The sequence below is a fragment of the Amphiura filiformis genome, chromosome 1 (genome assembly GCF_039555335.1).
Source record: "Amphiura filiformis chromosome 1, Afil_fr2py, whole genome shotgun sequence".
NCBI classification, from domain to species: domain Eukaryota; kingdom Metazoa; phylum Echinodermata; class Ophiuroidea; order Amphilepidida; family Amphiuridae; genus Amphiura; species Amphiura filiformis.
Genome location: NC_092628.1, coordinates 12,066,834 through 12,094,011, shown reverse-complemented (window position 1 = coordinate 12,094,011; position 27,178 = coordinate 12,066,834). Strand labels below are relative to the sequence as shown.

The following is a 27,178-nucleotide window of genomic DNA, read 5'->3' as shown; positions in this document are numbered from 1 at the left end:
AACAAACTTTCTTGGATTAGATGAAAACAAACAAGGGCCCAAGAGAGGCGTTGTAAAATGTGAGTAGTTTTACACACATCGTGTCAACAGCTTTTATACTAGAATTTTAAACATTTGAAGTTAGAATCATGAGTACCTTAGATGCTATAGTGCCTAATATTCGGCGTCATGTCGACGATTTGGGGGACTCAACTGATGGGATGTTGTCCAGTATTGTGATTTATACACTGGTAGGCTCCATATTGGGATTCCAATGTTACAACTCAGCACTCAATTTTGCACCGTGTCCTAAGAAATATGAAGGAAAGGATCGCTATAAATGGAGGAACATCATGGGCTCATTTCTACATGCCATCATATCAGGAACCAGCTCTTTATATTGGTAAGTTACTTTCAATCAAAAACTGTCATGGACCATGATGTGTAGACTTTTAATAGTTTGTGAAAAAAATGTCCATGTATGATGTATGTACAAGCAGATGATCACTGCAGATGCATGGATGATGTGACAGGGGAAATCTGAAGAAAGAAACACATTCAATACATGTACATACACATCAAGGACATGGCATGTACTAATATTTTGCAGTATGACCTTTGACGAGAGCGTTATTGTGTTGACACACACTTGTCAAGCTTGTCTCTGATTGGCTGCTGAGCCTTACCGAGGCGATCTGCTGTTGCCGAGTGTAAATTTATGAATGAACTTTTGCGCTGTACGCGTTCTTAGTTCTGACACGGTAGTATGCGCTTGCCAAAGGTTTTTATTATAATTTGGTTCACCTCAAGTTTGGTAATTGACGTCAATGCTTTTTCGCGGTTGCGCCGGCCACAAGCATGCCAACAAACCAGCTCTGTTCATGTGCTTGTACACTCAACGCATTTAATTTTATATTGTATGTGCGCAATTCGATACAGCGGCGAGCAAAATACGCACATACGTCACTACCAAACTTGAGGTTTCAAACCAAATTGTACATATTTATCCAGGCACAATGTTCATTAAATTCTTAGTTTACTATTTAAGTCTAAGATTTCTAAAAAGGCACAAGATAAATTTTAATTATTAATTACTCAATGAAATGAGTGTTCACAACTTCACAGGCCAATATCAACAGTACATTTTGGCACTGCAGATTTAATTATACCGGTAACCGGTATTGCAGTTTAGCCCAAAACATCATGGCCATAGTTGTTCCTTCCTCACCATGATGGCACAAGCATAGGAAAAATGTGCTATTTTTAGAGTAAATGCGCGTGTTAGTTTTTTGAAAATGCACAATTTTTTTAAAAACTATTTTATCATAATACAGGTAAAATGTTTTTAAATTTGCGCATTTTTTACCAAAATTTGTGATTTTTCTCCCCAAAAAGTTCAAATATGTGTATATTAAAGGGGCATTTCGTGATCCACAGCCTCATCCCCCACTTTTCTCAAAAAAAGTTGAGATTTTTATATCACTGGAAACCTCTGGCTACATAATGTTTATGTACAAAATATTTCTTGCAGATTAATTCGCTTTGCAAAGATATCGTGAAATTTGAATTTCGTTCTGGTGCACCAGAACGAAATTACAACGCATTGTCTATGGAGCAGTGTAATACACATAATCATGCATAACTCGCAAACGCAAAATCGGAATCAACTGAAATTTTGGGAATAGGCATTTTCCGTGGATGTGTACTGAAAAATGTCATAAAAAGAGGATGCTAGGATCACGAAATACTCCTTTAATAAAATAATAATATTTAAAAAAAAAAAATCTGTTTTTCTAGATCTATATTTGTAAACACATTTTTCACCATTTCACTTTACTCCTCCCCCGGAAACAAATCCTGGTGCTGTAGCTGCCACTGCTAGCCTCAGTTCAGCTTGTTGTGGATTTACCTATTAAATGTATATATCTGCACACACAAGCATTATGGGCCAGCAGTTCTTAATTAATAAGCCAGCTTTGCATTTGACCAGAGAAGAGCTATAGGCCTACAATGTATATTTGACACAATTCTAATTTATGCTACATCAACCACAATTTGATTTCTAAGGGATAATAAAACGAGTAAAACAGATTTTGGAACTTTTCTCCCCACACAAAACAATTTTTATATCAGGTGTGAAAAAGGAGTTTGTCGACGAATCTATTGCTCAGCCAGAACTATCATAAATATGTACACTTCATTGGACAATCAATGCACTTGAAATATTTTTGGAATCGAATGATGGATTGTGACATTGCCATGGTAACAGTAGCAATTCTTGGTAGTAGACTTAAAATAATATCTTACTGGTGAATTTTACACAACATAATACTCAATATGTGCAAAAGAATTAAAAGCAAATATGGTAATTGAGAAGGAATTGCTCAATGCATTGTGACTGAAATTTATTATTCTTTACAATTCCATGTGTTGTGTGTGTAGATTAAGTGCGAAACACAAAAGATGAACAATTGATAAATTGTTTGTAATACGTACAATGTACTGTAAAACTGGTAATTTTTTTGTGTGTACAGTGTATATTTTTGCGATTTGCTGATTTTTAACCAAATTACTTGTTTTAAATTTGCAATTTTGAGTGTTCTTACATCTAGGCCTAAACGTAAAAAGAATATATTCACATGTTTTTATTTTTATGGTAGTTGCATTGATCATTGCGAAAATTAATGTACGGTACCACAAAAATTTTCACTTTTACAGTATTTTAGTAATCGGTCATAAATCCTGTCACTGTCATGCCTATTGATTACTGGGTAGTCAAGTGCGTCGTAATTTGCCTAGATTAAATAGGTAATTTGTTCCAGTTTCCAACTTTCCACAATAGGGTTATGGCTATCAAACAAGTCCGAGGTCTGAGGCAACACTAGAGAGTGGTCAATCAATCTCAGAATTTAAAGGCTTATTCAGTGATTTGCTCATTGAGATGATCATAAAAATCATCAAAATTCAATTTTTTGCACATTTGTTACAATGTATTACCGATAGCCTGCAAGTGGTAAAAGCAAAAATAATATTTTAAAAAAAGAAAAAATAGGACATGAAAATGTAATTTCTTTACTTTTAGAGCACAGATTATAGAAGGAATCTGTGTTTAGAGAAATTAGCTCATGTACATGAACTGATGTTTTCTTGTTTTTGTTTGTTTTTTTGCCAAATTTTAATTTCAAAAATGATACACAATTTTAATGTTTTTTGCACTTGTGACTTTCACTGGGATGACTGAGTGAATAGGCCTTTAATGTATACAATGACCAAGGTGTAAAATTTATTTTCTTTTTTCACAGCATATTTCATGCATCCAAGCACTTGAATTGCACCTGTCTAAAAGGCCATGCGTTTTAAACTGGGTACACCAATAGGGTGGAGCAGTACTTTTGTGCGAGATTTTTTGTGCTAATTCTTAGTATTTTCAAGTCAAGGGTGTCACCTACCTAGACAAATTACCTATCAATTTAAAGCTTTTGAGGAGACCTTTGTATTGATACCATAACAATTTATGTAGCATAAACCATTCTAAAGTTATTTTGATTTTAGTGAAAAAATGACAGGGTGGAGCCGAGGATTGATATGGAGGATTGATATGTAAATTTAACTAAAAATTTCAAAAAAATGAGTGTATATTGATATATTTGCTTGTTTTAATTGGTTTTATGTTGTAAAGACCTAAGAACTATCATTTAGAAACTAAAAAAGGTAACTCTGGCTTTAAATTTAGTGAATTTCTAGTGCAAATCACTTGATAACAGAAAATGCCTTAAATTGCACTGTTTGTGTGTAAATCCCTATTCGGAATGCCTCAAATGTGTGTTTCAAATATGTTCGCACACAGCGAAACCTGTAGCAGGTATCACAATAAAAGTATACATTTTTTTAAAGCTCTTGAGCCAAGGAACTCAAATATGATGTTCTTTTCAACATAGGGTATAATATGTAAAAATTATATCTCACTGAAGATCAAACATTTTTTATGGAAAATGTTGCTATTCAAAGTCCACTACCTCCCTAACCAATCTTCCTACTGGAAAACTAATATCATTTTTGGATTCCCTGTTTAATTTCCTGTCAGGAAATGTATACTTTTCTTGTACTTATGGGTTTAATTAACAAACAATTACATTTGTATCAAAAAGCGTGCATTTTCAAAGAGAAAAAAAATGGGAAATTTTGGGTACCGAAAAATCTACCAACTCAAAACACATGGCCAAAGTTTGTTTGGCTTATAAAATTGGCGAAAATTATTTGGTTTTTGTTCCTGCACGCGTCAAGTTCACAAGCGTGTGCCAGTCAAGCATTATCCAATGCACAATTAGAGTACAGTAAACCTAGTGTTTGAAAACCTGGTTTCTTTGCAGAAAAATCTAGAAACCTCCTTTTTTTTTAGAGGGAGAGAGAGAGAGAAAAGTTTGTCAAAAACTGCTTTTCAAATTCAAAACACCTCTGATTTCTCAAATCGAGAAACCAGCTTTATTGATAAATGAGAAGATAAGTTTTTGAAAAATCTGGTTAATATCTTCTGGAGAAACATGGTTTTTCTACCCCCTACCCCCTGGCCCCTTCGGCCCTTCCCCCCAAAAAAAAAAACAACAACAAAAAACACAAATTTGCAGCAATCAGCATGTCATCTTAGATGTTGAATTGATTTATCAAATGTACATGTATCTTGTGAACCAAGTTATCAGAGACAAGATACATGTACAAGGGTACACAAATCAGTCAGCATGCATGAGTGCAACATCTGGTATGATAAATCCTCCCTACCTCCTCCCTCCAATTGGCATTTGCAGTGATTTCAATATTGCTATCAAATGTTTCAATGGACTTGATGGAAGAAGGCAGCAGGGGAGTGCTGGTCGTAGAGTTAGTCGACTGGGGCAGCAAAATTGCAATGATAAATTTTCAAAGTCGTCCTGCTGACCATGGGTCCACCAAAGACTAAAGAGGGAGGACCAGGGACTTCCCCATGGATAAAACAATAATTCAGATTGTCAAAATCGAAATAATATCTTTAAATCTGCCCTTTAGCTTTGGATATTTTTGCTCTATCACCAGGACAGGATTGCAGGTCTTTGCACCCTTGGAATGCCAAGACTTACACTTGCTGCTGACCTACCAGACTGACCCTATTATCACAGCAAATGACAATGGAAGATTCTCACTGAAAATGTTGATTTTGTTGGTGTTGCAAGTCAAAGAATTCAGTTCTCCCATCCTGATTTCTGTCATGCCCAGTCACAGTGGCGTAGTGTCATAGGGGCATGGGGGGCACGTTTCGATCTGAAATTTTAAAAAATCCCATAGGAAAATGGCTGAAAAACGGCTTGTGCCCCCCAATCAGACCCGTTGCCCCCCCAATCAGACCCGGTGCCCCCCAATCGGATGACCCACGTTACGCCACTGGTCATGCCTTCTACATGTATGTCATGTGGACAGTATACTGTATGGTCCTTTGTTGTAAGTGTCATTATGAGGGGCATGCGAGGCCCACGGATTGGCACTTGTGCTACATCGGTGGGTCTCGCATGCTTCTTACACAGGCGTCTCCATCCTTGGATGGAGATGGTTGTGCTTTTTTCCAATTTTCTATGCCCTTGATGTGGTGTATGTGCAGCTGTCCTGCTTTTTTATGCATAGTTTTTATTGTTTAATTTTAAGGTAAATTCATATTTTGTATATCGATAAGTAATGTAATTTTTATAAATGCTGTATTATATTCATTATTATGTGTATTATGTATTCAGCGCCTAGAGGCCGCTTTGTGTGCAATAGTGCGCTTTTAAGGGGGTACTACACCCCTGTGGTAAATTTGTGCATTTTTCTCAAAAAATAATAACACACTGGTAACAAAAGTTATGTATATTATTGGGGCAAGGAATCCAATTACTACACTGACATTTCAGTGACTCAAGACAAGCGGTTCAGTATATATGATAGGAAATGAGGTACACCCTAGCGGTACCTTATTCTTATCATAAATAACGAACCGCTTTGTCTTGGGTCACTGAAATTCCAGTGTAGTAATTGGATTCCTTGCCCTATAATATACATAACTTTTGTTACCACTGTGTTTTTAGTTTTTGAGAAAAATGCAAAAATAGACACAAATTTATTGAGGGGTGTAGTACCCCCTTAATAAATTTCTTCTTCTTATTATTATTTCTTGTTTCCCATGCGAAGGGATCAAGCAAAATAAGGACAATGTTGCAACATTCTATTCCGTCGATTGAGACGGGACCATCGGTTCAAGCTTACTGAAGTGACAGCCCATAGGGCCGGCGGCAAATCCTGCATCTGCATGTGATGTACCGATGTGGAATCATCAGAACTGGAGTTTGACTTAAAGTGTTGACCAGTAATATGACAAATTTGGATAAAACGGTTATAATAAGTTCCAGGGCTGAAATTTTTCAGTTTTTGTAATGGTATAAACCATAGCAGCAATACCGTAATTAAGGTAAAAACATCAGTGGCTCCGGGGCCTGGGGGGGCCCGGCCCCCTCAATAATTTTGGTGGGGGGGGGGGCCCAAGTACCCTAGAGCCCCCCCCCAATAATCTGAGGTAAAATTCATAATTTTAGGGTAAAATTCATAATTTTAGGGTAAAATTCATAAATTTTCGGGTAAAATTCATAATTTTAGGGTCAAATTCATAAATTTTCAGGTCAAATTCATAATTTTAGGGTCAGATTCATAATTTTAAGGTAAAATTCATTATTTTAGGGTATAATACAAAATGTAAGGTACAATTCATGTAAAAATGTATGCATGTCAATCCCCCTCCCGCACCCACCCCCTTCAGCGTTTCGCGCCTCGGAGCAGGCCACAAATTTTGGGCCCCCCAATATTCAAAATCTTCCGGAGCCTCTGAACATGCATGAAAATTGGTCCTCCAAAAGGCTAAAACCTCGGGATCTTAATACCACTGGTCCCCCCGTCAGGGCTTTAACCCTAAGGTGGGCCCCTGGACTCCACCTGTTAGTCACTTCTCTCGCTAAGCTCCACTTGTCAATATATCTAGTAGGTTCTCAGAATTAATTGCTTGCTCCACCCCCAATATCAAAATCCTGGCTACACCACTGATATCTGTATGCAAATAAGAATAGCAATTTTTTGGCTGAAGTAGAGTGATTTTGACTAGAATGTTACTTTTTTTATATATATAAACTCTTCAAAATGGCTTAATATCAGAAATATTTGAAATCTATTTCACTATTGTTTCATATCAATACAAACATTGTTCTTTCTTGTCAAAAATGACACCAAATTTGTGACCATAACTTCTTCCATGGTTGAGTAACTGTCTTTGAAAGACAAGGATCTCTCAAACAGAATGTGCCAAATCTGTCACTGTCTGCGCCATTTGCATCAGTAAACATGAATAAGGAATATCGCACTGTTTCATTAAAAACGGTTTCAAAGGTGCTGCCAGCCTGATGTACCGGTCTTCTGCAACCGTTGTTTTGCTTCGGCGGCCACTTCTGGGTCTGTCTTCGACATTTTTTAGTGATTTTTTAGGTTCATTTAGCCCCTTCCAGAAATTTGTTTACGGTAAAAATTTGTCACTCATCTTAGCCATAAACAACTTTTGTATGAAAATGCTTGTTTGGCACGGGCACACAATCAAGTCTCAATGTTATCAAAATTAGTTTCTAAATCTAATCTGTGTCAGCTGATGTAACTTTGAGTCCAAGGGAAATGCCAATACTAGAAACTACAGATTTACACATGCTGTTTATTGTGGTTGCAATTCTATACTTCTGTTATAGCATTTTGATATCAAGGTTTGCAGCATGTAGCAAATTGTTGGAATATTGATCAGTGTATACAATCTACTGTAGTTCAGGATCAAGCTGTGTAAATTAATTTTAAATCTGCAAGTATAGATCAGTGTGGTCTTTATAAATTTCATTGGGTGTTTAAATTGTCAATTTGGAAGGCCAAAAATTTCAAAGCAACAAATTATAAAGGCAAATTCCTTACTTGAGGGCTGAGGGGTGTTTGGACCTTCATTTGAGGGTCTCGGAGGCAATTTGTCACTTTTTTGTGGGAGTTGATCGCTCCCTTAAGGGAAGGGGTATGAACGTTTGGACAGTTATTTATTGTGGGACATTAGAGCACATCAGACATATCGAAATCTGATGATTTATACTTAAAGTGTATGTAGGTGGGATGAAAAGTCAAGATCAATTGAAAATTTTGACCTTTCAGTATTGAAGATATGGATTTTTTCAAAACACCAAAAAAAAATAGGTCTTTTTGGGAGAAAAAAACATATCTTCAATATAAAAGGTCAAAATTTTCAATTGATCGTCGGCTTTTCCTCCCAGCTACATACACTTTAAGAATATATCATTAGATTTATAAAATTTATTTCGAGGACTGTTATATATCAAAAATTTGAAAAATATCAAATTTTTATAATTTGTCATAAAATTTGTATTATATCGTAATTTCAAAAATTAAAATTATTTGATATTAGAAAGACATGCTTCGTACTCAGAATGCAATTTGATACGTCTGAGGTGCTCTCATGTCCCACAAAAAATACTGTAGAAATGCCATAAACGCTCATTCTAGATCCCTTAAAAGACCGCACTGGTATTTAGGTAATTAATGATCCAAGGGATCCTGAAGAAGGTCAACACATTTATTTGTTTACATTCATGAAAGTTCATCTGTGTTGGTTTATTTATACTATAGTATATGATCAAAGTTTAAAACTTTTGATCAGAACACAAGAAAGTGATTCCTACCTCTCAGAATTTTCAGATGGTTTATACTCCATCTTTCATCAGCAAGACTGAGACTGTGATGACCATCATCAGGTAGTGACCTTTTTGACCTTAGACTTGATAACCTTTATCACATTTATTTTGTTTCTTTCTTAAAAGAACAAACAAACAAATATACGGGTATGTGTGCTTCAAACAAATATATGTTTGTTAAAAGAGCTCTTTCTTATTTTGATCATTGGAATATGATTTCACTTCTTGGCTCAGTTTATTTATTAAGTTTGTTGACTTGATCATGTTGATGCCAAGGCGAGTCCTACAAATGTATGAAGTGAAAGTTTGTTGACCTTGGAGGATCACATGATATCTAGTCATCATTAACTTTTGAAACCATTTCTTTATAAAGTGAAAGTTTGTTGTCCTTGGAAGATCACTAGATCAGCACTATCAGACACTAGATATATAGGCCTATATGTTATTTCCCCTTATTTCATAATAAAACAGGATGAATTGAAAGAAATGAACTAGAGCTGCTGTGGGGGCTCCCCCAATATATGTGCATGTCAGTGATATTATGTTGTTGGTAGATTCAAAAGTTTGAGCCCCCTCCCCCTTCCAAAAACCTGGCTTTGCTATTAATGTATGTGCCTATGGCTTTAATATATTGTGCAGGGGACACACCAGGGGCAGGAAGGTAAGCCATGCATTGAGCTGAACTTGTGAAAGTGTTCAGCAGCAAGTGTTAGTCCCCCATGACCCGATGACCCCTCTATCAGGCATATTTGTTGCTATTTGAATACCAAGGTAAACAAACTCTGAGAGATATTGAGAAAAGTTCTTTCAGAGACAAATTGGGGCTTTGGGGGTCACCATCAATCAAAGACTTCAAGATCAACAAACTTAAGGCGATATAATACCCCGATTTTCATCAGTACCCCTCTTCTTTTTTTTCTTGCAAATTTATTAAGTACATATATTTGTTTATCACCTCATGTCCTGAACTTATAAAATATATCTACATATAAAGTGAATTTCAACAATTTTAGTAAGTCATTTTAGCCCTATATATTTTTTGTTTACTGTAACCTAGTAACTCAGATCTGTGTTTCATAACAAACCATAATTTATTCTTTTGAAAATGTTCAAGTAGGGTACATGAATAGAATACATTAAATCCTTTGTTATACTCTCTATAGAAAATCTATAGTGGTGCATGCAAAATACCTACCATGATATAACACTGAATAAATTAAATAAACACTTATACAATGGATGCATAGTCATTAGTTGTTAGGAGAAGAAAAGGCTATTAGGTCACCGTATGTCAGGTTATAGGTCAATTGGTTCAGGTCAAATTTAAGCATCAATTTTGAATACACATGTGAGAGTCTGTGATATCATATGAGGCATAATTTTGATATTCTGTCTTTAACTGGATATATATCGAGAAGTGCATGGTGGATATACTAATATACCTTGGGATGTAAATGGTGAGTACAATTTAGAATGCCTAGTTGAGGCGGATTTCACAAATAAATATAAAATAGTTACCAAAATCACAAAACTTAAACTTACGGAAAACTACCCAATATGGTTGTATAGGTGACAAGAAATACAATTTTTTTCATCATTGCTGTAGTATGGTTGTTGTAACCTGTTACCTATGGCTTAATTAAGTTTCAGTGCAATAATGTCGCAAGTTAAAAATGCAAAATATAGCTCAACATTGAAAATAGAAGCATTTTAACCAGTTCCTTTTTTGATAGTTGTGGAGCACCAAGTTCATGAAGTCATAAAAGAAATCAGGAACCACTTATTCCCATTTTACATATCAACTTTATTTCCCTAATGTGTTAGCAACACATATCCAAAATTTTAATGAAATCCGTTGATAGTAAGCTTTCCAAAATGAAGTGAATTTAAATCATCAGTGATGTACCTCCTTTTGGCTTCTATCTGTAAAAGCATGTAAGCTACATTGATACCGATACCACCAATAAAACGAGAAGATTTGCCCTTCATTTTGCATACCACTTTGTCCAATTTTTTTGTAATTTCTTCACAAAATGCAAAAAAATGCAAAAAAAAATCAATGGGTGTAGTACCCCCTTAAACATAGTTAAATCATATTTAGTTTTCCAGGGAGTTTTTTTGTGATGGATATTCTCATATATCAATGTTTGAAGAAATTCATAAAAAGAAACCAGAGCAACTCTCTTACAAGCAATTCAGTAATTTCAGTTCAGGAAAATAAAGTAAAATGCTTTAAGGGGATACTACACCCATTGCATTTTTTTTGCATTTTTTTGCATTTTGTGAAGAAATGAGAAAAAGAAATTGGACAAAGTGGTATGCAAAATGAAGGGGCAAATCTTCTCGTTCAATTGGTGGCATCAGTATCAATGAAGCGCATATGCTTCTAATGATATAAGCCAAAAGGTGGTACATCACTGATGTTTTAAATTCACTTCATTTTGGAAAGCTTACTATCAACAGATTTCGTTAAATTTTGGATATGTGTTGCTAACACATTAGGGAAATAATGTTGATATGTAAAATGGGAATAAGTGGTCCCTGATTTCTTTTATGACTTCATGAACTTGGTGCTCCACAACTATCAAAAACGAACCAGTTAAAATGCTTCTATTTTCAATGTTGAGCTATATTTTGTATTTTGAACTTCATGTATACTATTTCACTGAAACTTAATTAAGCTTATAGGTAACAGGTTACCACAACCACACTACAGCAATGTTGAAAAAGATTGTATTTTTGTCACCTATACCACCATATTAGGTAGTTTTCCGTAAGCTTCATTTTTTGTGATTTTGGTAACTATTTTATATTTATTTGCCCAATCCATCTCAACTAGGCGATCTAAATTGTACTCACCATTTACATCCCAAGGTATTTTAGTATATCCACCTCACACATTGCCATTATATATCCAGTAACAGACAAAATATCAAAATTGATGCCTCATTATGACATGTATGATATCACAGACTATCACATGTATTCAAAATTGATGCCTGAATTTGACCTGAACCAATTGACCTATAACCTGACCTTTGATGACCTTATAGCCTTTTTTAATCTCTTTTCCTAACAACACATTATATAAGATAAATACATAGTGTAGTATTAAATTGTCTATGTGGAAGAGATTAGGCCTATTTAATTTATTCAGTGTTATAATCAGTGAGTACATTTCTATAGATAGTATAACAAAGGATTTAATGTATTCTATTCATGTACCCTACTTGAACATGTTGAAAAGAATAAATTATGGTTTGTTATGAAACACGATCTGAGTTACTAGGATACATGTAAACAAAAAAATATATAGGGCTAAAATGACTTACTATACAATGGTTTAAAAGCACCTTTTTTTTTTTTTTTAAATTTCACATGATCCGTGCATATATCGCCTAGCTATAAATGAAAAAATATTTTTTTAGACCAATCAAACCAATATATGGGTGTAGTACGCCCTTAATACTTAGAGAAGAATGTTTTTAGAATAAAGCATAAAATGCCCATATTAAAGTAGACCTTTCCCTTCAGTGGTAGGCCGTCAATGATTTTAGGTGAAGGTTATCATATTATGCATTTATCAATAAATCAAATTTTCTTTTGCCAAATTTATCTATTGATCTGGACATTGATTTGTGGAAGTTCTATTTCAAAGAAAACCTTCAACAAACCTTGCACGGTCTGATCGAGATAAATGTGATATTATTCTAATCAATAGAATAGTTCAAATACTTTACTTTTTCTTATATGTACATATTCTAAAAATCCACATATATTATGTAGTGTAGCTGAGTAGGCTGATGATATATTTTTCATATGTGTGATAAAAGTGTAGCAAGCCATTTTTGTCTCGCCTGAATGTTCAGGGAGAGACTTAGTAATCACTATGGTGGGGGTGTGTCCGTGTGTGTGTGTGGGTGGGGGTGCGTGTGGGGGTGCGTGCGTGTGTGTGTTCGGAAAAAGCTTGTGAACGCGTTATCTTGAGAACCGTAAGTGCTATGATGATGAAACTTTATAGGGGGTAGCATGACCAAAGGGTGTCGACCTGATTAGATTTTGAGCGCAAAATATGGTAATTAAGTACCTAATTTGCATAATTTATGCGTAATAAGCAAAATACCTTGTGAACAGATTATCTGGAGATCCGTATGGGGTACAGTGACGTAACTTGGTGGGGAGTAGCGTGGCCAGATGTTCTCGACCTGATTAGATTTTCAGCGCAAAATATGCTAATTAAGTACCTAATTTGCATAATTTATGCGTATTTGATGCGTATCAAGCAAAAAACCCTTGTGAACAGCTTATCTGGAGATCCGTATGGGGTACAGTGACGTAACTTAGTGGGGAGTAGTGTGGCCAGATGTTCTCGACCTGATTAGATTTTCAGCGCAAAATATGCTAATTAAGTACCTAATTTGCATAATTTATGCGTATTTGATGCGTATCAAGCAAAAAAAACATTGTGAACAGCTTATCTGGAGATCCGTATGGGGTACAGTGACGTAACTTGGTGAGGAGTCGCGGGGCCAGAGGTTCTCGACCTGATTAGATTTTGAGCGTAAAATATGGTAATTAAGTACCTAATTTGCATAATATATGCGTAATAAGCAAAATACCTTGTGAACAGATTATCTGGAGATCCGTATGGGGTACAGTGACGTAACTTGGTGAGGAGTAGCGGGGCCAGAGGTTCTCGACCTGATTAGATTTTGAGCGTAAAATCATGGACGTATAATAGAGCACGGCGTGCGATGGACTTGCAACTCCGTTAAATGATGTGAGGTCAGCGATCGCCACGCTTGCAACATGTGGACGAGATGGCAGCAGCATTTTTCTGTAATTAGCATATTCGTGACGTCATGTTAACGTAAGTCTCCACAACACTACGCAGTACTATCGTGAGGTGGCAGCAGCATTTTTCTGCAGTTTCTTTAGGCTATCAGCACAGGGTAATACACAGGGGAAGCCGACGCTGACGCCATCTTTTTGTATTGCGCTAGTATAGAAGTTGCAGCGGCCTGGTAAAATATGGTAATTAAGTACCTAATTTGCATAATATATGCGTAATAAGCAAAATACCTTGTGAACAGATTATCTGGAGATCCGTATGGGGTACAGTGACGTAACTTGGTGGGGAGTTGCGTGGCTAGAGGTACTCGACCTGATTAGATTTTCATGAGGTCAAAGGTCACATACAAGGTCAAAGGTCAACTGAGGTCAACAAATCTTTTAATTATTAATTTTCAACTGTGCATCACATATCCCAATAACAGCTTGATCGGTCATGTAATTAAGGAGATATGACGACTTTAAGATAGTCGCTTTCTTTGTAAAGTATAGCAAAGTAGCACTTTCAATGAGTGATAACTCGTAAAGGAAGCATCTTTCTGTTTTGATTTATTTGATGAAATAGTTCTTTGGTATTGCCAAATTTGATTTTTCAGCGCAACATACTTTATCCAATTTCGTGAGGTCAAAGGTCACATACAAGGTCAAAGGTCATCTGAGGTCACCAAATCTTTTAATAATTAATTTTCAACTGTGCATCACATATCCCAATAACAGCTTGATCGGTCATGTAATTAAGGAAATATGACGACTTTAAGATAGTCGCTTTCCATGTAAAGTATAGCAAAGTAGCACTTTCAATGAGTGATAACTCGTAAAGGAAGCATCTTTCTGTTTTGATTTATTACTTTGATGAAATAGTTCTTTGGTTTTGCCAAATTTTTGGAAGGTCATTACGGGATCATCCGAGGTCACTCAGGGGTCATCTGAGGTCAAGTTATTAAAAACTCGTATGGGCATGAAACTTGATGGGTACAGTCAACATTTCAAGGCAAATTTTTGGAAGGTCATTTTGGGGTCACCAGGGGTCATCTGAGGTCAAATTAGTAAAAACTGTCGTATGGACATGAAACTTGGTGGGTACAGTTACCATCGGCCAAATTCATTTACCTCTCTACCAACAGTTATCGCAAAAGCAGGCGGTCACAAAAGCAGGCGAGACTCGTGGTTCGAGAACCGCCTTGTTTGTTTCTTTGTTGTTTTTATAACAACATTTTGTTTACCCCCATAAAATAATATCCAGCTTCATATCTTTAAACTGTGATCCAATGAAATATTAATGATGTTTTATCATTTAATATTCAATGAAGTAAGCAAGTTCGTCTGTCTGTAGTGCCATCTGTTCGTCCAGATGCTGTATGGAGCTCCAATTCTGAATGGATAGGCTGATCAGGGGGGCTCAATGATTTTCTGGGAACCATGCTAGATCCACTGGGCCTAGTTTTGAGTAAAAATATGCCCCTTTGAGATTTTTTATAACTTAAACATATCCCAACTGGGACTAGTTTTCACTGGGAGTTTCGGTAAAAGTCCCGGTGAATTGACTTCAGATATTCTAGGATAGGTACGTAGGGCATACTTAGAAATTCAGGCTACTTTTCTTAATTTGTCTAGAATCATAATATTTTTTTTCTCAAATTTTGTATTTTAAAAAGATTTTCTTTTTTTTTTAAAGATTTTTTTCAAAACAAATTTCTTTTCATATGTACGCATCGAGGAGGAGGCATTGTGGTTGGAGGCATTGTAGTCAGTGCATTGAGAACCATGCAAGCCAAGAACTGCAAAATTTTATTGTCTCCTGTGACTTATTGAATTGCATGAAAAAAAGGTCCTTGCTTTGAATTCATACATTTTCGCCAGCCCATTCGGGCTGGTACCTGTTTCAGGTTTGGGGTCAGTTTACTCAAGAGATTATATTTTAGTGGTATTGGAATGATTTTTTTTTTTACTTTTGTGGTTAAATTTTTTTAAAATATTTTAATTGATTTGTTAGGAAAAGTAAGTATGTTTTGCCGTTTCAACGAACAAAACGAGTGAGTATTACCAAAGTTATGTTTGAACTAATTAATTATGACTTTAAAAGTTTAAAGGCCTAAATGTAACAATAATAGTTAATATATATAGCATCATATGGTCAGCAGAAGAAAATCTGACATCACCTATGATGTCATATCAGTGTCCTTGACCGGGGTCCTTACTCCTTGACCACTGAACAGCGTGATATCATGTTGATAACAGATCTATAGAATCAAAATCTTCATCATATCCCGGATCATATCACAGATTCTCAACAATCTGTGATCATATGGACCATATTGATGTGAAAGTAGTTATCTATCATATCCTGTGTTGTTTTATGGATAAAAATGACTCAAAATGTTATTGATGAAATGGTTGCTATCATAAACATCAGTTTTGTCTTTTCAACGGGAAAAATCCGATGCAAAATAAAGTTTTTAGGGCCTAGCTATAATATGGGCATAATTTATGCATATAGTATTGAACAATGTACCCCATTTGACATGCACTTATAGATAAATAAATTGTCTTACTTTATTAATTTAATAACTTCTTTATTATAAATAAAATGACACATAACTATTTGATTCATAAAATTACATTCAACAAAATGATTGAAGAGAAAACACACAAGGCACTAGGCAGACTGTTATAGAATGGAGTATGTAAGATGCCATGTCCATAGCTTCATGGAGTTTCCGACTAGCAATCAACATGATCAGCACATTCAGAAAAACACAGTTTAAGAGTGAAGATTGTAGTGAGTAACCAGTCCTTTATAAATGTGCTGGCCACTATCTATTATAATATAGTAGGCTTAAACTATACATTGCGAATTAATTAAGTTATTTTAAAATAAAATGTACATGTAAGTTAACTCAAACCGGCAGTGTATATATCGAAAAGCAGTGAAATCGGACATTCCTAAGCGAAGATATTGAGTTCGTAAGTTCTGGTATTACAAAATTGGAAATTGAGATATCGTGGGTAAAAAGCTGAAAAGACAAAAAACCCAACGACAACAACAACAACAACAACAAAAAACAAACAGACCAGAACAATTTGGAGTACATGTAATGAATTAAAAGAGTTGACATGAGATTAGGAATTAATGTTTTCTGCTGTTTCAGTGTGCATGTTCTCATCGTTGATGGTTTGGTGGACTGTCATGTAGATGTAAGCGTGATCCTAAAAATGCCTTTCACATTGACCAAAACTAATTACAAGACCTCTTCTACATTGAGGCTGGCTTTCCCTTTTAAAGGGAATTTTTATTTAAACAAATTTCATGTGGTAACATCTATATGTGGTTCCAAATTGACACTTTTGCAAGATTTTGTTCAGATGTACTTTGTGATACATATAGGTTGGAGTTAATGTTTGTTCATTGCAAGCAAAGACCACTTCTCTCATGATTACCTCTCATTTATAATGACAATTAATATGTATGTGTATTGTTTTCCTATTCTTTCTTTTTTTTTCAGTTTGTACAGCTCACCAGAAATTTTAGATGATTTGATACATAACTATAATGTCCATTGTGAGGTGCTAGTAGCATTATCCACAGGTAAGAAGGATAGACATCCTGTGTTACATTTGAGATAGGTATTGTTGATACAGTGGCAGCGCCATGGGGGGCATGAGGGGGCAAATTCCCCCCAGTCAGAACTCATGCCCCCCTGTTTCCCCCAGTAAAACCCCAAAATTACGTACAAAAATTTCACCTATTGAAAATTTGTTGATTTTACCCCCTGAAATTCACTTTGCCCCTCAATGCCCCCGGAAAAAAATCCTGGCGCCGCCACTATGTCGATATCGGGTGTGGATAATGTGCGAGTTGAGAGTTGCAAGTCAAAAAATTTGAGTTGTCAAAGGAAGGTGCAAGTTGAAATTGCGAGTTGGTATTCCCCTTACAACTTGCAATTTTAACTTGAAACTCACCGATTTCAACTTGCAACGGGCATCGACTCCCAGCTCGCAAAATACCTTCACCTGTAGATATCAGTGAATGAAAACAGGGGAAAGCTACCAACTCTCTCTTCATTATAAAAAGTGGGCTTTTATTTCATAATTGTATTTATTTTAAGATTGTTACAATGTACAAGTTCTTGGTAGTTGTTGACTTATTTTTGATATGTTGCTTTTTGTCATTGTTTTTGTGTGTTGTTGTTTAGTTGTTTGTGTGTATCTTTGTTGTTTTGGTGTTGTTTGATAAAAAAAAATCAGCCATTTTGTATTGTGTGTATTTGAAACTACATGTATGAATAAACCTCAGGCAGTAACACTATGGCTGTCGAAAAGAAAAAAAAAAGTTTTCAAATTGTTACTGGCAGGAGGAGATATTAAACATATTGCTATAATGGGATTGCTGTTGTATTTCTCATCCGGTGATGTATAGATATTAAATTAGAAAGGATCAGCTATCTTCAGTAGATAGCAATTTATAGAACAGGTTATGGTTCCATTATCTCAAAAGTATTTTCCAGCTCAGTTAAGGTGGCAGCAAATGCAAAATGTTTTTAAGACATTTTAAATAGGTCATATTTTGGTTTTGGTCAAAACATATAAAAATTAATGTCAGGTTCATGTACATTTTGTATGAAAAACACTACATGAACGTATTTAAAATGTTATCAAAATGTTATTGAAAAAAAATTAGTACAAACATGGTAGTTTGGTGTTACTACACCAAAAGTTGTATACTGTTTTACGACCTACTGTGAATCTGTGATACACATTTTTGTTTTTAGAATCCAACCGCTGGAGAAATGTGTCTCAAAACTTGAAATTTAAATGTTTGTATAGCAGGTCTCAATGTGCAGTAGAAAACACCATACTGTTACTATCGGACCTTACTATGTCCAGTCTATTCATACTATTTGGCTTGAATATTATGTTTGTTTCGTGATAAAAAGTGCACAAAGGTCAGCCCATATCTTTACTGATTAGTGATAACCATCTTATTTATGGTGCGATCTTTCTGTTTGAATGAAAGCTTTTACGATGTGTACTATTTTTATTGGTGGGTGGATGAAGAAACTAGTTCAGATGCTACTGATCTGATCAAGAGCTCATTTACACAGAGCCTGAAGTCGACTTAAGTCAAATTTGAACTTGACTTTGTATGTAAACAGAGTCGCCACATTTTGAACACAACTTCACAAGTTGATTTCTAATGACGACCTGAAGCAACTTTTGTCGAAACTCAACTTTTGCAGTGTAAAGGAACACATAATTTAGAATTCACAGTTTGTTTGAAGTTGAATACAATGTTAACACCCTGTCAACAAAAAATTTATGCTAATCCTTAGTCGGAATCTGAATTTGATGTCCCAGATGTACAAACTAGTTGACTTTTCTCTTTCTAAACTGGGTCCCAAGATAAGACACATCCATTGTATGAATAGTTGCTCATATGTATCTGGAATTTATCTGGTAACTTTCTCTTGTAAATGATTATTCGGTTGATCAAGCAAACTGAGTAAGATGTTGATCATATTTTATTTTGAATTTTTTTATTATGAATGTACATATAACCTACATGTATGTAGTACACATTACTACATACATGTAGGTTATATGCTCACAAGGGTAATGTTGCTTTTCCATATTATTAGTTATTAGGTTCAGCGTCGGTATGTAGTGCAGGAAATTATCGTGCTGGTGTCATACTGGGTGAAGCCGAGGCTGAACCCAGTATGACACTGAGCGCACGATAATTTCCCGTACCATACCGACGCTGAACCTAATAACGAATTTATCATACTACTAAGTCATTCTAAATATTGAAAGAATTACGTTTTTAAACATTTTAATTGCTGCTAAATAGGAAAAACATTACAAAATATAGATGACTGTTCCGCGTATTACAGATTGCGTGCATTTTACGCGCCCGTTTACGCTGAATCGCCTTTATCGCGTACCTCGCCGTACATGCAGCAGTGTCGGGCTTATGAAATACGCTCTCACTGACTAGATATAAAGCGTAAGATACGCACTCACTGACTAGATACGAAAATATATCAGGTTAGCGGTGTTCTTTGATGTTTCCCTTAGTGGTATGATAAACACATGTACCCTCCCCTTTCCTCACCAATCAATGTTGGGAGAACATAATTACATGTATGGTGATGATGAGCATATTGCGCATTCCAACGTTGGTTTTGGACAGGATGTTTGCCAATTAAGTGTTTTAGTATGCTGAGATTGTTAGTACATATACAATGTATATTACAAGTATTCTGAGATTGCTGATACAAAGAGGCAAATAAATATTTATCAAAATTATCTGTCTACTTTCTATCATCTTTGCCAATGAAGTTGCTATTTCTTTTAAACCAAAACAGAGACTTCCTGTATGAAGTTTAGTTACGAAACAAGTTCAGTGCTCTCACTGGTTTTATAACAGTAAACAAACAACAAATATCAAATTGATAGTGTTTCATGATATCAGTTGTTTCTGAATGATTTTATCAAAATTCAAATAGAACTTCTGAATTTGTATAAATATGCTTTTCATGGAAATATGCAGAGTATAGTCATACAGGGTGTATTTAGGGTCAGAATTTTGGCGTAAATCAGAGAATCGATTCTTGCAAAGATTCTCGTTAACAGATTTGTGTGAATCAAAGTTGCATGATTCTCGCAAACGTTTGTAGTTTACACAGATGATTTGCGAGAATCAAATGATTCCCGCAAATTTATTCTGCAAGAATCAAGATTGATTCGCGCACTGTGAAACAAAATTCTGACCCTGAGGGTGGCCCAATATGAAGTCGCGAGTTGTAATTTTTGTTGTGGATGTGGTACCAACTTGAACTTGAATTCAGTCTCAAATGAAAGCCAAAACTTTATATTAAATAAACTATATATTTATTGCATAATCATATGTAGGCCTGTATGTTAGTTATTAAGAGTAATTAAAAAGAAATAAATTTATTCATTCATTCATTCATTCATTCATTTATTTAAATAAACCAAGTAAGGTAAATCATATCCACAGTAAAGTGTTCAACCAAGAAGGGAGCTGGAATATATTTAAAATGAACTTGGTGGTTTACTGAAGCTTGTCTTTGCATTATGATCTGATGAGTGTAGGCCTGCTAGGCTGGCCTTCATGAAACAATGTTGTAAACAACAATGCTTTAGTAAACCACCAAGTTCATTTATACGAATAGGCATTGCACATAAAGTGCATAAGAATGAGTCATAATTATCATACACCATCATTGCACATAGCGAAAGAATGTGACATAAGTAACTTTTTTTTATACATGACAGCGTCTTTTCATTGTCACAATACTACATGTAGAGTATCACAGTGCATAGTTCTGAACAGCAATTTCACAATTGGGTCAGCTGTATTGCAATTATTTTAAACTTACTCACTTTCAGTGTGTATATAACTTTATACTGAGCACCTCGCATTACCACGCTTTCACTTCACCCACATTTTAAGCTATTTTCATCCACTCACCATCATTATGACGTTTCTACTGCGCTGTAGATACAGGGTAACAGATATTAGCGATTCACTGTATTTATTGGGGAAGGCAGAAGTCAAGAAAAATTGTTTGTAACCTTATAAAAGGTCAGATTTTTGAATGTTCATGCTGTATTGTAGTAGGCTAACTTGCTGTGTCACCCACCAAATCTTCACCCAACTGTTTCTATTGAGAACATTACCACGTAATCACTACTATTAACTATGTAACCACCTCAAAATGTGAGGTTCACTCCCATCACCCTGCATTCACCTTCACCCAATCTGTTTCTACTGGGCCGTTACCACATATTCCTTGCATCACTCAGTGAATTCACCGAATGCCCCCCCCCCCCCGGTCAGTTCTCTTTTCCCCAGTTGGCCCCATAATTACAACATTCACCTATGAATGGAATGCTGGAATGGAAAGAGAAACTATTTTGACCGGGTATTTTGACCAATGCGATATATTGTCATCTCTACAGTGAAACATTGCAATCAAGCTTATGAATAAACATGATAAACTCAGTAATAACTTTTACATAGCAGCAAATGTGATATGGAACAGAACTCCGCTAAAAGTGGTAGTTAGCTATTGGAAAAGAAAGAATGAAAAAAAAAGAGAGTTAGACGAACAAAGACGTTGTTTGTTACCATCGGGATTTGAACCCCAGACCCCTGGCACATGGCCTGTACTCGCATCTTCGAGCAGTAGCCATGGGCGTTTTGCTGGTCTGGCCAACGAAACCGTGCATACATTGGCCAATCCCAGAGGATGATTTAAGGAAGCCCCATCATGCACTGCAAAAGTGTTATCACTAGAGTTTCAACTGCCACTTTACTTTTCAAATCGCATTGAATTCTGTGCAAAAGATGTTGTTTAAGAATTGTGTGTGTGTCATTATTACTTGGTCGATTTCAGAACAAAATAGATGTATGCATAAAGGATAATTCACACCTTCTGTAGATAACATCAAATGTGAAATCGACCAGCATTTTGAATGTGTTTTTATTGTAAATATATTAGTCCAAATTCAAATTTAACCATGCACGTCTATGCAGTGTGCGAGCAGTGGTGTCATGTTCACTCACACAGCTGTGCTAACCGCAAGTCAACACAGTGGCGTGATGGGTAGTGCTTAAATCATCCTCTGGGTCAATCCATACCAAATCAAGGAGGCCCCCACCTGACCCACTCAGATTTGCTCAAATATTTTACTCATTATGTTGTACCTGTAAAATATTAAAAACCTGCAAATTTGAGGTCTGTAGCTCTTAAGGATTTTCTGTGGCAGCTCTGGAGTAGGTGGGTCTAAATTTGAACCCAAAAGCTGCCCTTTAATTAAATTTCATCTTTGGGAGCCTGTACCTTCCTTATAAAATGAGAGAGAGGTCTGAAACCTTTTATACACACTAATTGCATGCCAAATTTGTCAAAAATTTAAAAAAATGTCTGTAATTGCGTGTTGTGGGTTATTTTAAAATTTATTTAAAAATATGCCATGTGTTGTAAACTGGCAAGTTTTTGGGTCCAAGTTTAGACCCCCCTATTCCAACTTTAAATGGCTGCCACAGAAAATTTGCAACAGCTACAAACCTCAAACTTGCCGTTTTTTAATTTTTCTACAGGTACAACATATACGTAATATAAAGCAAATCTGTGGGGGTCAGATGGGGCCTTCCTTGATATGGTATGGATTGACTCGCATGTATATGACCTGGGATGCATACATGTGCATTGGTTGTGCTTTGTACAAGTTTGTAAGATTTTACAGTTTTTAAGGGTTAAGCTTTCATGGGAGACTATAATAAAGTCTGTACATATCAGATACATACCAAAAGTTATTCCCAAGTAGTAACATGAGTTTTTACAGGGCCACCAGGTAGTTAACTTCTCACATGAAAAATGGACACTTTTTTTTTACTTTTCCTTTAATTAATAGTTTTATTTAAGATTGACCCTTGTATTGTTTTTCATTTTCATTGCAGGATATTTTGTATATGATCTTTTTGATATACTAGCTTACAAAAGGTTAGCCAACACATGGCCTCTTCTGCTTCATCATGTAGTGGTGAGTATCTAGATTCTAAAAATTATGGTATCATTTGAAATGAATTCTTGTATGTGACTGACATAATCTGCTCCATGCAGGCCAAAGAGGATTTTTTTACAATATTGAACTACTATAATTATTACCATGTATATACAAATATTAGGATATCGTAATACTGAAAATACCAATTTTATTCTATTTCAAATTGACCGCCTTTGGCCCCCATGGACCAGGTCATGTCACATATTTCTCTTAGAGGGTGTGCTATCTGCCTCCATTTATGTGATGCCGTTGTATGGATCCAGTACTGCACATCTGGTAGATGCGAATACATCATAAGTTTCAAACAGTTGCCTAGCGGTCGTAGAATTTCAAGAATTTATTTAAGCATCCGCTACCTCCACAGAGAGTGGAGCCAACAACATCCCCAGATGGTCACAGACACGGCTCATGGTTGGCAACGTGGCATGGGAGGTTGATAGTTTAACAGCCATTTAAGATATTTTAGGATGAATTTGATGAATCTTGCTCCCGGAGGGGGGGGGGTCACTCCCATTGTGGCCTGTACACAATCCGCGATAATCAACTTTTGAAAAGCACCCTAAACAAGGATTTAACCCTTGGCTAAAACGACACCCTAAACAGGAATTTCATTCCTAACATCAAATTTCATACCCTAAATTTCATTTCCGCGTATTTAGCAATTGCAATTTTGCTACCCTTTTTTCCAATTTTTTGACACCCTAAACGCGATATGCGCGTATCGTGCCTATCCACGAAAAACGACCCTTTTTACGCATTTTCATTATCGCGGATGGTGTACAGGCCACAATGGGAGTGACCCCCTGGGATCTTGCTCCAGATCTATGATATATTTTCAAAATTGAGTCCCTGGAGCTGGGTTAGAATTGATAGTACGGTATTATTAACAATTGAAACAAAGTGTTATGTGACCCTGCCCTTAGTCTCCAATGCTGTGGTGTTTTGAATGTTTTGCTGCATGGTAATCCATTTGTCTGGCCTTGCAAACATTCAGAACTTAAGCACACAAAATGAACAAACCTGTTACACAACATGTTTAATCAGTCATGATAGCTCATAGCTGCATGCAGGCCGCGACAAATTTTATTTTTTAGCTTGCCCGATCGGGCAGGCAATATCCAAAAATTGGTTGCCCAAAATTAACCCATATTCCCGGCAACAATTGTCGACAAAGTCACATACCGTACTCATCATGCAGTGCAGTGCATAGTACCGTAAGTGTGCCGAATTTGGCAGTTTCATTCTTACGGAAATCCAATACTTTTCTCAGTTAAGTTGATAAATAAATGAGTATTCATGAAATGCATAAAAAATGAACATTTCATTCAATTATTTCACTGTTTGTTTCTTACATGTGGAAAATAATGTGTATTTTATGTGAAATTTTGTCAGTAAAGTCACGGCGAGTTACGTATTTCGCCAACCACTAGTGCATCTCAATCTCAATCATATGCAAATACATGGCCAGCTGACGAAACAGGTTCTATAATTGGCCAAACTTCCAATACGTCACGTAACGGCATGATGTTCATTAGCATATATACATGTATATGTCTGCAAGTCTGGTGTGGGATACGAGTGCCTAGCGAAATTTGAGTTCCATTTCAAGAAGTTTTCTACTTTGTTTTGAGGTTTTTTTACTTCTGTGAACAGAAGTTTGGACAGAAATACTCCATTTTAAATCATCAAGCTTTAATTGGTTTAACTTTAGACTTGCCCGATCGGGCACAGCTCTTCAGAGTTTAAATTGCCCGACAAAAGATGTGATTGCCCCGGGCTATCGGACAGGCGATTTGTCGCAGCCTGGCTGCATGGCTGGGGAGAGCTTGGTGTTTGTATGTATGTGACAACACAAGTACAGGAGGCAGATTTCAGTAAAAAATAGCAAACACAATATATCTGTAAAAACTTTGAAGTAACTTTGAATGTTGAGTAATATTAAAAAGATTAAGAAAACATTTTAAGACATTCTGTAAAAAAAAGTTGTCAAAGTAATAAATAATAGAATTTGTTGTTTGGCAAAAGTTTAAATACAGCTGTGACAGATAAAGGTCTCAATTAAGGTGACAAGAAGAAGTTTCTTAGGCTGAAATTCACTGAATGGGTACAAGTCATTAAGACAGCATGGCCGCTAGCGTGGGTGTGCTGTCTAAGATCCGGTCCACACCAGTGCATTTTTACCTGTTGATTACAACCATGTTATAATCATATTATGAAATTTATATAGTGTGTCCACTCAATGTCGTCGGCTAGCCTACAATCGTGTCATCATTTGCGATTGCGAATGATGAAAATGTCCATGTGGGCGGGTTCGTAGCATGATTGTGTCATAATTGCCGAAGACAATTACTGTATGCATGTCTAGCATCTCTTACTGCCATGGTACGCATGTTTACTCAATGGACTTCGTAATTGCTGTGGTGTGTCCGTAACCAGAAATGATGAAGACACAGAGTGCTGACAGTGTGAATGCTCTCATCATTCATTATAATAAGCGGGTAATTATGACACAATTATGAACAAATACTAGTGTGGACTGGGTCTTCATGTTATATGGTTAATGGCTTTATAAGTGGGTGGGATCGATACAGTGTAACTGCTTTGATTTTATAAGAAATATAATCACTGTATTCTATTTTCATCCTCCTGCTCATTACAGATATTTTGCTGCTTTGGCATAGCGATGTACACCAAGAACTATCTAGGTTATGCCCTGGTGTCCTTAACAGCAGAAACCAACAGTATTTTTCTACATGCAAGACAGCTTCTTCTCATGGTCAACACTTCCAAACAATCCAAATTGTATTTAGTAAATAGCATAGTCAACATCATCACATTCCTGGTGTTTAGATTCGGGGTGCTACTCTGGATGGGTTGGTGGCTAACGAAGCACGCCGACGAAGTACCGTTTTTACTCGTAGCGGTTGCTACGTCCGGACTGGTCATCATGATCGTTGTTAATATTGTATTGTTTTATAGGTTGTTGATGAGTGACTTTATACTTCGAAGCGATAGACAACCTAAGGATACTAGTATATTGGACAAGTGAAAACCTGCAAAGTTCATTTTACACTGTGTGAAAACTTTTACATTTTATTTTTATCATGACAACATATGTTATGATTTGTGGGTTGAAACGAATAAGTACGTCATGAACAGAATTGAACCCATCTCGCAACGGAAAGCGATGAGAGATTCCCTGCAGCCCTCCATTTCAGATGAATGCTAAATGATACAAGCATGAGGATAAATTGCAAGGTGCTGCAAAGGCTGGTGAAGAGTGTGAACCGTCAGTCGCACTTGTACCGTTCAAAGGCGCACAGAAAGCACAAAGGGAGAACCAGCTTGTGTACAAATGTATGGCTCCATGGAATATTGCATACCATGATCAGGTCATAATAAGCGGGAATTATTCGGGTTTTTTTACTGAGCATATCAATAAAGTCCCAACTGATACCTGCGTAAATTCACAAAAGCGTGCATCAGTCGTGCAAAGCGCAATTTGCGTAGTTGCTGTACCCAGCAGTGTGTATGCCATTCTATATCAATCCACAATGTTATGAGTCCCGCCTATTACAAGCTGATCGGAGAATAAGGGTGTATGTTTTGATATTGTTTAGCTTTACATAATGAAGTAACCTTACATGTGGCAGGTTGCCAGGCAACCAGCAAACATGAATGTCTAGTTTCCAGTATACCAAAAAATCACGACCAAAGTGACTCTTGAAAGCATCATTTTACATTTGCTGTAAAACTACTGCTTATTTGAAGATGAACAAAATCATTCAAATGTAAACAAATGTGAAGAAATCAGTCAAGAAGTTGTTATATTAACTAATCCTGTATTAACACTTGTCATAAAACAACGAAACAAACAAAACCAAATCGGCTGAAGCAGCTAGTATTCAAATCGGTGCATTCTTGATTGTGATAAAAATCATAAAATTACCTGGTCAGTTTCTTTGTACATA

The 27,178-nt window shown here is 36.1% G+C and overlaps 1 protein-coding gene across 1 annotated transcript; it reads left to right on the top strand.

The window, feature by feature from the left end:
- Nucleotides 1-27,178, top strand: LOC140154639 (TLC domain-containing protein 2-like). Its single transcript, XM_072177239.1, has 4 exons — nucleotides 1-382; nucleotides 17,114-17,196; nucleotides 23,101-23,183; nucleotides 25,867-27,178. Exons 1-4 carry the CDS (start codon nucleotides 129-131, stop codon nucleotides 26,254-26,256), a joined length of 810 nt encoding a protein of 269 aa, XP_072033340.1. The 5' UTR covers nucleotides 1-128; the 3' UTR covers nucleotides 26,257-27,178.